The 14,459-nt window shown below is 41.5% G+C and overlaps 1 protein-coding gene across 1 annotated transcript in view; it reads right to left on the reverse strand.

Moving 5' to 3' along the window:
• Positions 1–323: 323 nt before the first annotated feature.
• LOC126248843 (facilitated trehalose transporter Tret1-like) overlaps positions 324–14,459 on the reverse strand; it is a 197,760-nt gene continuing 183,624 nt past the window's right edge. The window contains exons 8-9 of the mRNA XM_049950265.1: positions 9,627–9,813; positions 324–2,247 (exon numbers count right to left, since the gene is read on the reverse strand). Coding sequence (XP_049806222.1) covers positions 1,853–2,247; positions 9,627–9,813 — 582 coding nt within the window. The 3' untranslated portion in view covers positions 324–1,852. The remainder of the gene's footprint in view (positions 2,248–9,626; positions 9,814–14,459) is intronic.

A 14,459-nucleotide genomic window follows, 5' to 3' on the forward strand; every position in this document is an offset into this window, starting at 1 on the left:
GCTTTTCTGGACTTAGTTGACATCAGTGTGCAAGAAATCAGTTATAATATTTGGTTCAACATTTTCAACTTCGTTTTTTTTTTTTTCAGCTTAACACACCATCCAAAGATATACTGCACTAAACAGAGCATGTGAACACCAGTTGGCACACAGCATCAAGTATGAACCTCTGCTGTGTCTGCCAGTGGCCTCATGGCAATCAATGTGTTTATTATACCACTGATACCTGAAACTAAGTAACTACACTCAATGGAGTAAGCTACAACTTGTGTTATGTTCCAATAACTCCATATATAAAAGCAGGAATTTAGCATATATCTTTTGACCATTTCGGTGTGTAGAACTCAATTATAAAAGTTGACCATAAGTATTATTCCATTGTTGTGCATGTGGGGGTGGGGGTTAAGGGGGGTGGTCATGCAAACTGATGTAATGTTACTGCTTTTAAAGATTTTTATTTTTACACATTTATAGATAATAAATAATATTCTAGTGTTAACAGACAGTACAGTTTTGCTGTTATGAATTGCTAGTGTCTAGCAATTTTTGAGGATCTATTTTTTACTAATTTCTGCTACATGTACTTCTTACTCTCATATACTCTCTTATACCTAGAAAGGTACTGGTCACTGATTCATAATAATTAAAATAATGACAATAGCATTGCTTATTGTTCTACAGTGAAATAATGAGAACTTCTGTATATGCAGAGGAAGGCAAGAGACAAAGCAATACATTTGTCAAGGCATACACAAAGACTGCATATTGCCTGTCCTATTGTAAATATGTGAAACTGATAGTAGCTACCAGTTTAACATTTTGGTAAGTTCCTTCCTGTAAGAATTGATGTGAAGCAATATTTTATCTGACAACAGGATATCCAAGATGGAATAACAACATGAATTAGGAAAGACCATTGCTCACCACATAAAGGAAGCATTGCGCAGTAGCCAAGAACATTTGAAAGAAAACTAAGTACTCTCTCTCTCTCTCTCTCTCTCTCTCTCTCTCTCACACACACACACACACACACACACACACACACACACACACACACACACACACACATGGCCACTGTCTCTGGGCACTGAGACCAGACTGAAGTGAGTAGCGATCTTGGCTCGACTGGGTAGGGGTACAGAAGAGGTTTGGGGTGGGGCATGGGAGGAATAGCAGGACAGGGGTGGAGAAAGATGGTGTCATGCTGCCCGTGGGACTGTACAGGGATACAGTGAAGACAGTATGGTAGACTGTTATGTACAGCATTTGAAAGGCTTTGCTGTGGCTGGGGAAAGGGGGGGGGGAGGGGGAAGAAGAAGCAGATCTTATATGATACCCAAACATTAACAATAACAACTATGAAGCTTTATGTGTTATACAGAGCATTGGTAACCCACACAGTAATTAAAATGATCATTTAAAACAAAAATTATTCCTAGATCTTTCCAGTTATCCTCATTAACACCTGATGATACAACTTATGATGTAATACTTTAATTTAACATAATTTGTTTATTAATTGACATCAATAAATAATTTTGTGGGATTTGAAATCTCCACTAACCTTATTGTATACCTGTAACACTGGCAAAAAGCTAACACTATTTACAACTACAAAATATACAGCTTATCCAAAGTGAGCAAATGAGTCCTAGCTCATAAAAATGATTTAATCAGCAAAAAAAAGCCTTGTTATTGGTTTGTGGCCTATTTAGGTCTTGCTTGGTGTATCATACAAAGCTAGACTAAGTTTAATACACATTCACTGAATTTGCGCAATTGAGGACAATGTAACAATTGAAAAGTCAAATAATGGCTACCTGGTTATTTTATCTTTTTTAGTTGTTTTATTTTAAGGATTTGTGACTTTTGTTTGCCTTGCCTGTTTCCTAGAATACATAAAATAAAATGTGTTTTCACGGAAATACTTTTCAATATCTGATAGCGTAACACCATGTGTTTCTGGAAGGAAAATCCATACATGTACAGCAGCCATTATACAGACCACTGCAAAAAACCATTGCAACACATGTGCTCCTCCAAAGAAATTCAGCATGTCAAAATAATACTGTATGGTAACAAACATGACTATATGAGCAAATGACATAAGTATGCCATGTGCAAGACCTCTTATTTGGGTTGGAAAAAGTTCCGCTGTCATAGTCCATGGAATTCCAAGTAGTCCTATCATACTTGCACACACATATCCCAAAATACATGCCACAGGGATCCATGTCCCACCACCTCCTGCAAGGATAAGTAAGGATTAGTCATGTAACAAATACCAAGAGCTACATGATTTTTTTTCTCACCTGCACACTATAGCATGATGAAAATCTCATTAATTACAGATTTATCAATAATCCCCTGCTTTCTGTTTTGTCCAATTTATGTGCATATAAAAATAATTTAACTGCTTTATTTAATGCTGCTTCAGATATTGGGAATATCAGTTGAAGTCCAGATTATTTGAACTCTGATACTATCTAAATAAAACACTCTAAGAAAGAGAGAGAAAAAACACACACACACACAATGCACCATGAAGAAATTATCCAAATGGCACAGAAATCAATAGATGTTATGTGCGTGTACAGACAAACAAGTGGTCACAAGTTCAGAAAAATTACATGATTTATTCAAGAGAAAGAGCTTCACAAATTGAGCTAGTCAAAAACATATTGATTCACCTCTGGCCCTTATGCTAGTAGTTTTTCAGCTTGTTATTGATTGATAGAGGTGTTGGATGTTCTCCTGAGGGCTATCATGCCAAATATTGTCCAATTGGCACATTAGATCATCAAAATAGCGAGATTGTTGGAGGGTCCTGCCCATAATGCTCCAAATGTTCTGAGTTGGGAAGAGTTCTGGTGACATTGCTGACTGAGGTAGGGTTTGGTAAGCACAAAGACAAGCAGTAGAAACTCTTGCCATGTGCAGGCAAGTGTTATCATGCTGAAATATAAGCCCACAATGGCTTGCCATGAATGGCAACAAAATGGTGCATAAAAGATCATTGACATGCCACTGTGTCATAAGTGTACCATGGATGAGAACAAATGGCATCCTGCTATGAAAAGAAATGGCACCTCGGACCTTCACTGCTGGTTGTCGGGCCATGTGGTGGGTGACAGTCAAGTTGGTAACCCACCACTGTCCGGGGCATCTCCAGGTAGAATTGTCTTCAGTGATGAGCCCTGCTTTGAATTGAACACCGATGGACAGCGAAGACAGAACCATGGTACATCAACAATATTCTATGCCTTGTTTTGTTGCCCTTCATGGCAAGCCATCCTGGGGTTAATTTTCAGCAAGATAATGCCAGCCTGCATGCAGCAAGAGTTTCTAAACTTGTCTTAGTGTTTGTGAAATCTACCTTGGCCAGCAAGGTGACTGGATCTATCCCCATAAAATTGTAGAAGGAGACCACGGCTTGACGTAATTGAGAAATGGCTCTACAGTTAAACTGTATTTATCATCTGTAACCTCTCCGGGGGACACCACCTTGATGAAGCACTGTCCATGCGGGTGGAGAGTCTTGCGTATCTGCGGGAAGCTGAGGGTTATGCCAAAGGTAGAGGACCTACTGCCGGAAAGGCCTCAGCCGATGGATCAGACTAAGAGTGTCCCACAACGTCCCTTCTTCCCTATCCATTCCTAGTCCTACCCTGTTCCCTGACCCAACCCAAGGTGTGATGCAATCCGTGCTGAGGGGTGTGTTGCACATGGGAAGATGTGTTGCAAACGGAGCCTCAGGCATACCGGGCGACCTCCCTGAGTAATTAGCCTTACACCACGCGGGGTATTCGTGGTGTGGACCTTCTAGATCCCCAAATCTCATGGGACCAACATGGACACGACTACAGAAAAAGAAAAAGAAACTGAGGGGCAAATTGAGACCTCAGATACCCAAACATCGGGGACTGAACCGATGGAAGGCACTTCCACTACTGAATCAGGGTTTAGACCTGAGCCAGAAGTGGGAACTGTAACCAAGAAGCTAGACCAGATTAAGATCAAAGGCTTGTCTGGGGCCAAAAGGAGGAAGCTACTCAGGGAACAGAGGGAAAAGGAAGGAAAAATGGCTTCCTAAACACAAATGGAGGGAAGTAAAGGGACTAGAATCAAAGACCCCCAGGAAAAAACCGTCTCAGGTTGAAGGGGACACGCAGACCCCCACAACATCAAAGACAGGTAATAAGCGGATAAGGGAGGAATCAAAGACTCCCCCCTCCCTGGATAAGCGAGTCCAGAAAAAACTGAGGCAAGAAATAGGGAAACAGACCAATAGTACTGCAGTCTCGGTTTTTAGGATGGCAGTTATCCAGGAAGGTTATCCACTGGTGGCCAGTACCTTGCAGCAGGAGGAACTAGTACAGATGGCCCTCTTTGAAAAGATTGGGGGGGACGCTGGCCCAGGTCCCAACTTCAGGAGGGTCTATCTAGACTGTGGTGCACTCATTTTTGTCTGTGAGGGGGTGCACACAGTAGAATGACTCAAGGACAAGGTGCCCATGATATCCCCGTGGGAAGATGCGAAGCTGCTCATCAAGACGGCAGCGGAGCTTCTTAAGACCGCAAAGATATCATTATGGATACCCAAGATCCTTAAGGAAGTCTCTCCCAAGACTCTGTTTGGGAAAATAGGGGCCCAGAACCCAAAAGTCCTGACAGAAGACTGGAGAGTGATTAACCAGACGGTTGCTCTGGAAGGATGAACCCTGGTGGTGGAGGTTGGTGAGAAGTCCCTGAGGGCGATGTGGGAGCAGGACCTGAAACTGTTTTTAGGGTTCTCGCAGGTCACTGTCAGGGTTGTCAAAGACCTTAAAGATGGCAGTAAGACGGAGCGTGGAGATGCTGCAGATTAATCTGCAGCACAGTCAAGGGGCCTCTGCTGCCCTGAGCCACTGCCTGGGGAGACAGGAAGTGAACGTGGCCCTGATACAAGAACCCTATTTATACATAGGGGGTGTATAGGGCCTCGGAGGCACTGGAGGTAAGCTGATTTATGCTAGAAATCTAAGAAACTCCAGAACATGCATCTATGTTAGAAATGGCATTTCTTTCATGCCAACGATGGATTTCTGCTCTAGGGACTTAGTGGCCATCAAAATGCAGCAATGTGAGGAAGGTATCACGAGGGAAATTGTCTTGGCCTCAGCATACCTTCCTTATGAAGACAGTTCTCCCGCTCCCTTGGAGGTGAGGAGACTGGTAGAGACTTGCCGTCGGCAAGGTGACCAACTGCTGGTGGGGTGCGACGCCAATACCCACAACCTACTGTGGGGCAGCAAGGACACCAACAGTAGAGGTGACTACCATCTTGAATTCCTCTTAGCTAACAAATTAGAGGTCCTGAATAGAGGCAATGAACCTACATTCAGGAATAGCAGAAGGGAAGAAGTAATTGACATAACATTTGGTTCCATGACAATGGGTAGCTATGTCAAACAGTGGCATGTGGTGTTGGAGCCATCCTCATCGGACCACATGTACATTAAATTCAAGGTTGAAATGGGAATCAGACAGACCATGACTTAAAGAAATCCCAGGAAAACAGACTGGGAGACATATAGGAGGGACCTTGACTTAGGCTTATCGGAAATTAAAACCACGATAAGGAAGCCAGTAGAATTTGAGGAACTAGCAAAGGCTGTTACCTCTGCCATAATGACCTCATATCAGGACAACTGCACAATCACCAGGAAGTGCACAAATAGGAGTGTTCCTTGGTGGAATAACAAATTGGAAACACAAAGAAAACAGGTAAGGAGACTGTTTAATATTACGAGACGCAAAGGACAATGGGATAAATATCGTGAGGCCCTTGTCAGTTACAACTTTGCAATAAGACAAGCAAAGGAGGCATCCTGGAAGGCATTCTGTGAGGAAGTGGAAGGCATAGCTGCACAAGCCAGACTTTACAAGATTCTCACTAGAGTACCAACTAATGCAGGAGGTACGTTGAGGAAGGAGGATGGGGAATATACAAAGGCAGCACATGAGACGCTGGAATTGCTCCTCAAAACTCACTTTCCTCAATATGCTCTGCCGGATAACACAGACCAGTATGTGACCCCAGAGAGACAACGGTTCTCAGACACTCGAAGAGAGGACTGGGAAGCGGCCAAGGAGTGTGTGAACTTCAACAAAATCCAGTGGGTGGTGGGAACATTCCAGCCATTCAAGTCACCTGGCCTGGATGGAATTTTTCCAGCTCTCCTGCAACAGGCAGGAGGAAAGCTTATAAGAATCCTATGCAGGCTATTTTGGATTAGCTTAGCAGTAGGAATCATTCCCAATGTTTGGAGGGCAGAGAAGGTTGTCTTCATTCCAAAGCCATGGAGAATTGATTATACCAAGGCCAAGGATATGACACCAATCAGTCTGACCTCCTTCATTCTCAAAGCACTGGAAAAACTGGTTAATGTATACATTGGGGAGAGGAGGCTATGTAGGGTCCCTCTACACCTGAACCAACACCCATACCAACCAGGTAAATCATGTGAAACAGCCCTCCACCAACTCGTCGGGAAGGTGGAAAAAGCACTTCACTTCTAAGAAATAACCCTCTGCATCTTCCTGGATATTTAGGGGGCCTTTAGTGACACGACTTTCGATTCCATGGTAAGGGCAGCAGAGGTGCATGATCTGGGGACCATTATGTGCTGGTGGACCAGAGCCATGCTTAGTGGAAGGAAGGTAGAGGCTACCATGATGAATGAAAAGATGGTAATTACAACCACTAGAGGCTGCCCACAAGGAGAAGTTTTGTCTCCTCTATTGTGGAATCTAGTGGTAAACGAACTCATTGAGGAACTAAATCCCAGACAATGCTTCTGCCAAGGATACGCAGATGAGCTTGTCATAGTAATACTTGGCAAATTCACTCACACAGTCAGGAATATGGCACAAGGAGGATTGGACATTGTGCAAAAACGGTGCAATAAACAGGAACTGAGAGTTAATCCTAAGAAGACTGTCGTGGTGCCATTTATGAAGAGACATATTCAGCATGCAAGTTGGAATCTAAAGCTCTTCGATGAAACTCTACCTTTGAAGGGGACAGTGAAATATCTAGGGGTAACCTTGGATGAGAAGCTAACTTGGACCCCTCATATTAAGAGTATCTGCTCCAAGGCAAAAAGCACTTTAGTGAGTACTAGGAGGGCTTGTGGCAAAAACTGGGGCTTAAGCCCGAGGGGTATGCACTGGATATACACCACAGTGGTTAGACCTAGGGTTTCCTATGGGGCTGTAGTGTGGTGGAAGAAGGTAGAACAGTGGGTTGCTGCTAAAGAGCTTGGTAAGGTGCAGAGATTGGCCTACTTAGCCGTAACGGGCGGAATAAGCAGTACACCAACCACTGGAATGGAAGCCATGCTGGACATGCCTCCACTTCACCTTTGGGTTAAGATGGAAGCAGGAGCTGGGGCATACAGACTTAAAACTGGCCAAAACTGGGTCTCATTTGGATATCCAGAATCACACACTAACATAGTGAGTGAGGTAAATATAGGTATGGCTGGGGAAATGCCCGCTGACTATATAATAACTCCTAACTGCTTCGACAAGCCTTACAACATAATAATTGGAAGTAGTGAGCAATGGAAGAAAACAGTTCGACACCGTATGTGGGACATTGTGTGGTTCACCGATGAGTCAGAAACAGATCAAGGCGTTGGGGCAGGGTTGTACGGGGTTCAGCCAAGACTGGAGAGCAGCATCTCTCTAGGGAAACTGGCCTCTGTATTCCAAGCTGAAATTACTGCAATCAGGGCATGTGTGGAGGAGAATATGAGTAGGTGCTACAATGATCGTAGCATCTACATCTATTCAGGCAGCCCTGAAATCATTGGCAGCTCCTGCAACAAGATCTAAGATTGTTGCAGATTGCCACAGGGCTCTGGAGGAGCTAGGGGGAAGCAAAAGGGTGTACCTAGTGTTGGTCCCTGGCCACTCAGGGATCTGTGGCAATGAACAAGCCGATAGATTGGCTAGGATGGGGGCAACAACTCCATTTATTGGACCGGAACCTGTCTTGACAATCATCAAGGCTATGATCAAATTAGAACTATGGAACTGGATGAGGAAACAGCACGTAGGATATTGGACCAAGGTCCATAAACAAAAAAATGGTAAGGTAATGATGCCCAAGCCATGTTTTAAAAGAAGCTCTGTAATCCTGGGATTGAACAGGAAAGAGATCAAACTCATGACTGGACTGATGACCAGCTATGGGAACTTCAAAAAACACCTACACACAATGGGTATAATGGAAGGGGACCCTAAATGTAGGATCTGTGATGAGGGTGAAGAAACTGCATCACACCTAATCTTTGAATACATGGTATTGGGGAGTAAAAGATACAGAATCTTCGGGACAACTAGACCTGAAGAAATTGTGTCTAACAGGTAGAGGGAGTCCTTGCACTATTTAAGGGCACTGGTTGGTTTTACTAGATATACAGGGAGCAATACCGCACAATAAACCTAGTTTCGGTGCGGGCAGTGGTGGGGTAGACCTAAGCTGTTTTAGCTCTCCTGTTAAAATCAAATCAAATCAAATCAATCATCTGTAAAGACACACGTTTTTGCAACAACTTAACAAATATCTTCCTGAATGTAGCAGCTACAGATGTGATCAGAAGAATTACAAAATAACACTGTGAGATAGTAGTTCAGATCCCCATATTGCCATTCAGGTTTAAGTTTTCCATGATTTCCTTAAATCTCTTAAAGTTAAAGCCAGGATGGTTTCTTCAATAGGGCCAGTATTCTTCTCCAATATGACCTTGTGCTCCACCTATAATGACCTCATCATCAATGGCACATTAAGCTTTAATCTTCCTTCCACTTTGTACAAAATAATAAATATACTGCTCACTTTTTATCATTAACTTTCTTTAACTATCATAAAAAACGTAAATTTCTTGTGACTAGGGCCTCCCATCAGGTAGAACATTTGCCGGGTGCAAGTCTTTTGATTTGATGCCACTTCAGCAACTTGTGCAATGATAACTATCATTGTATGCAAGCAATAAGAATTATACCTATGCTCATTGTCTATCTATCTGTGTATTTTTTGTAGCATTGTACTAACTTAATTTTAGCTGATTAGCCTTGCAGTTCTGTTTTCTAAAGAAACTGGTACAAAATTCTCTTATTGTGACATAAGCATGCATGCTTTTTATATACCTGAATTAATTGACAATAATGATTACGTAAAATGTTCACAGGTACAGAAATACTCTAATGTAAATTTGATCATATCAACTAATTATACCTATACACTTACTGTTAGCTAAGGAATATAGAATTTTCTGTGGAGATATTGCAAACAACAAGATTTCACATACTGACGAGGTTCACCTAGCCAGTTTAATTTCAGGATTTTATTTAAAGATACAAAATAGTGATTTAGGGTACCTTATAGTGCAAGCTATTTTATCTTTAAGCAAGCAGTCAGATACAATATAGAAAGTATAAAACTAGAAACAAAATACCTATTTGATATGCAATACTGCTCGAGTGACTGGCAAATGTCTGCAGAGGGCATGAATCAACAAAATTCAGTAGTCAACATATTCAGCAAACATAAATAAATCAAATGAAAACAAACTCACCATTTTTTATATGCATCGTCGACAGTCCTGAAGCTGTCATACAAGCTGCCATAATAAGGCTACTAGTTATAACTAGTTTCCGTCGACCAAAATGTTTCATCAGAATTGTGCTTACTAGACTCATTCCAAATCTCATTAGTCCCAAAAATACTGTTGCAAGATTAGGATCAAGTTCAGTTCCAACCTCCTGTCATAAAAAGAAAAAAATAGTAATTAAGTTTTTCAGCTATGGTATCAAATGTCTTTAGTTTACGCAAAATAGACTGTAACTTTCTTTCATTTAAGAATAGGCACTGACATCTGATGACTCAGCAGTAAACATAGTAATAATTCACAAATTATTTTGTCTGTCAGAAACAATAATGAAGGTGAATTTCCAGTGTAAGTTGTTAGGCTGTAATGTTGGGTGGATCATGAAGTGTAAGCAGGTCACAAATATGGTATGCAGAAAGGTCAGGAACAAAAAGTTAACAAAACTGTTGCCTCCATCTCTTCATTGGTCATCCTGTACCCAATCTTCAGTTTGGTTAAAATGTAGTGCTTGTCATGATAGGCACTCAGGTGGCATCCTTTTCATGTGGTCCCCTTCCAAGGGACATCATTTTTAGTTACTGTGTTCGTTTAAGGTGACCCCAGGTTTCCCAAGCTAGGGACTAACCAGTGCTGCCAGACCTCTTCTACTGTAAAATACTTCAGGGACCATTGTGAGGCACAGTGGTAGAAAATTGTGTGTTTCAGAGCCTTGGCTTCACTACCTTGACTGCGAGGAGATACTCACCTCTTCACCATTTTTTTAACAAAAAAAAAAAAAAAAAAAAAACTGAAGGTGTGTGCTATGTGCTGATGAGGTGAATGGCTGTTGAGGTAAAATAGTCTCTAGTGAGCAACCTCTGGGGCAACTGCCACTCCGCAGTTGTGAAAGGCTCATTCAGGCATGCTGGGCTCTGTGTGGCTTGACATTTGTTTCCCTAGCAGCTGGGATCCCTATGTAGCAATCTAAATTCACACCTGCACCTGACAGGACAAGTGTATTTTCAGATAGTACCTACCCCTCTCCCCACTCCTCCCCAACAAAGAGAGCTTGGTTTGTCAGTCTGCCCTAAAATTATAGTAACAGGGCAGTAGTCTGCCATAATACTTTCATTCTAATCAAGAGAGCAGAGGGAACCTTTGTAAAGGTCTCCCCTTTCTATATTCACAAGGTATGGGAGGGTATTGCTGGATCCTCAAGAAGTGTTAAATGACTTTGTTATGGAACACTTCTAGTTGAAACTGTCACATCAAACCAAGTATCTAAGCTTCTGGGATGCAAGGCCTTAGGTAACCAGCCTGTTGTGGCTGACTTGCATGACACCATTAACTTCTGTAAAGGTGCGGTTACCTGCTCCAATATAATGGGGATGGACCCTGAGGAGCTATACGAATGGAAAAATATGGGTGTCATGCAAGTGCAGAACTATATGAAAAGACTCAATGACACACAGTTCTATTCTAATTTTCAGCACTCTGGAAACACCTGAACATATTCTTGCAGGCTATATCCATCTTAAATCCAATGTAATACTTCATATGTGAAAGATTTGGTCATCTGCTATGGAATGTAATGGGAGGGCTACAAGTGGAAATTGTGGAGGCTCAGCTCATGAATCAGGCAACTTTTGCACACTTCCTCTGAAATGTATAAACTGCTCTGGGGATCACCTAGTATGGAGTAGGAAGTGTGAGGTTTATAATGAGGAAAGGAAAATTCAGAAGTTAAAAGTTGTCAGGAGCCTGCCCTATAGTGAAGCTAAAACAGCTTTCAAAGCTGTTGCCAAGTGTGATGCCTCTACACAAATCCAAACCACGGATTCAAGTATGAGTACATGCACTTGTCAGTGTACCTGTGGGGGGAAAGCTACACTTAACAATGAAATCATCTGTAAGCCATCAACAGTGGACTTGAAACCTTGGCCACTATCTATGCAAGCTAACTCTAAATGTAGAAAAATGTAAGTGAATGCAGATGCAAAGGAAAAACAAGCCTGTAATGCTTGAATACAGCATTATTAGTATGCAGAACAATGGGCCATTTGACATGCTTCCTGGTGTGGTTGAAGACTGTGGGGCACCCATTGGGCACACACTTTGCACATGTGCAGCCATTCTTCCATGATGGTGTGAACACTTCCAATGCTGAATCCAACCACGGCAGCTATGGCTTTCATTGTCACTTAGCAGTCCTGGGTAATGAGTGCATCCACCAGTTGGACAATGTCATCGGTAATGCAGTGTGGTGCTCCAGACTGTGCATCATTGGCTAACGACACCCGTCCTTCCCTGAAGTGCTTGTGCCACACCTTAACCCTTGCAAGGGACATGCAGTGTTCACTGTACACTTGTGACATTCGTCGATGAATGTCTGTTCCCCTTACTCCTTCCGCTGTCAGAAAACAAACAACATCTCTTTGCTCTTCTTTTGATGCCTCCATGTCACTGTTTGCATTGCGACTGGCAGCGTTGGATGATTGATGCATGCTGCTGCTAGCTCTGTATAGTCACATGATGTGCACGCGTGCACGTGGGCCCTCTAGCGATGGGCTGTCAACTTCCACGCTCTGGTTGGAACCACACCTCATTACACACAGCACAATATTACCCTCCTGGCACTGGTTTGCACGTTTCAGACTCTGACTTGTTTCTTTTTGAAGGCCCCTTATAGGTAAATACCAGGCTGGTTCCCCCACCCCACCTCAGATACACTTTGAAAAATGAGGTCACATTTGACCCTATGATTACACTAGACACAGACAGAAGGGATACACTGATTGCTGATGGAGGGGGGGGGGGGTGGGGAGAGGAGGCTGACAGTACCTTTAACATGCCTTTGGGAGTGGCAACCCCACTGTAATGACAGCCTGTATATGGGTACGGTTGGTTCTCCGCAAAACTGGAAAAGTACCATACCAGTACTGACTCAACATTGCCTGGATAAAGAGTACTGGATAGGAATTAAGGAATGTGGAGGATGATGTTCAAGACTTCTTTGGATTCACTGTGTGGAAAAGGTATTCACACCAGTACAAGCAGACACTTAATATTTTTTTTATGCTCTCCTATCTTGAGGTAAGACAGTTATGATTAGAAACATGAAGGTTTGAGTTTAAGGTCTTATCAACAATGAGGTCTTTAGAACCCAGAGTATACAAGGAGATGCAAAGAAATCTACTGTGGCTGCATTGTAGGAACCATAATCACATTCACCTTAAGCAGTTTAGGGAAACAGTGATGAGTTAATACCCATTCATTCCTAATATGAGTACAAAATCGTAACCACTTTGCCACCTCACTTAATCTGATTGATCAAAATGTTTTTCATCTATTAGTGAAATGAAATCATTACTAATATAAAACTCAACATCTTTGTAAAACTGTCCCTAGACTAGAACTTTTAAAGCCACATAATATCTAAACTCTATTATTGAAACACTATTTCAGAACCTGGAACTCAGTACCAATTGCAGCATAAGAACAACAAAGGTTTTCAGTATTTCATGTTATTATTGATTCAATTTAAAAATTTAAAATGCTGTCATAGACTAACCATTGTAGAAAGATTATATAACCAATTAATGAATCAATGCTAAACAAGTTGATAAGTAAACTGAATTTAATAAAATGGGATAAAATAATAATCACTGCAGGTGCCAATGAATATACCAACAAATTTTTAGAACTGTTAACTGAAAATTTTGAAGCATGTTGTCCTAAATGCTGCAAGAAAATATCAAAGCAAAATCGTTACACCAAACGACAAAATCTAAAAAGCTGGTACACCTCACATCCCAGTAGAATAAGAATCATAATATTACTCTATCATAGTAGGTCCAAGCACAATGATGCAGACAAGGAAATCTATTTGAAAATGAAAAAGATTTACAGGTCTGAAATCTATACAGCTAAATGCAAAGCAAATGACACATTTATACTGAACTCAGTGAATAAATGCAAAGCTGCATGGGAAATTATTAAAACAGAAATAAACTGTGACGAAAAGTATACCAGACACCAGTTCCACCTGTCAGTCCTCAATCAGATAACTTCATAATGGAGGATGGGAATAAGGCAGAGGCACTACTGGCAGAAATGAGCAGTAAGCAGAAATTTTAAATGAGGGTAATTATCCAAAATGTTTAAAAATATCTGTAGTTACACAAGTAGATAAGAAAGGAGATATAGCATTTCCAGATAACTATTGACCAATATCACATATACCCATAATATCAAAAATAATAAAATACTACTTGCATAAACAGATGAGTTAATATTTTGAACATAATGATATACTTACCTCCTCATAGTATGATTTCAGATCCAGCCTTTCTACATTCAAAGCAGTTGAGAGAGTGGTAGCAAAAATATACAACTGCTTTGAAATAAAGATATTATTTGTGCAACACTGTTGGACCTCAGGAAAGCTTTTCATATGGTGTCCCACAATATTCTGATGAAAAAGATCTACCACTATGGCGTGAGAGACAATGTTCTATGCATAATGCAGTCTTACTTGGACAATAGAAAAGAGTTAAGGTAAATGATCAAATCTCAGAATGTCCTCAGTTGTAAAGGATGTACCTCAAGGATCTGTCTTGGACCTTTCCTTTTCATTATTTATATAAATGATTAACCTGCAGTTGTACCATGTGATGCAGTGCCAAATGCTGATGACACAACACTCATCACATGTGATACCAACTTTGAAAATGTGCAACACAGCATGGCAGTGGCAATGCACTACTTGGTTTGAGGGAAATGTACCACAGAAGAATGATAGTAAAACTGAAGCTATTGTAT

This window comes from Schistocerca nitens, chromosome 3, assembly GCF_023898315.1.
Source record: "Schistocerca nitens isolate TAMUIC-IGC-003100 chromosome 3, iqSchNite1.1, whole genome shotgun sequence".
NCBI classification, from domain to species: Eukaryota; Metazoa; Arthropoda; class Insecta; order Orthoptera; family Acrididae; genus Schistocerca; species Schistocerca nitens.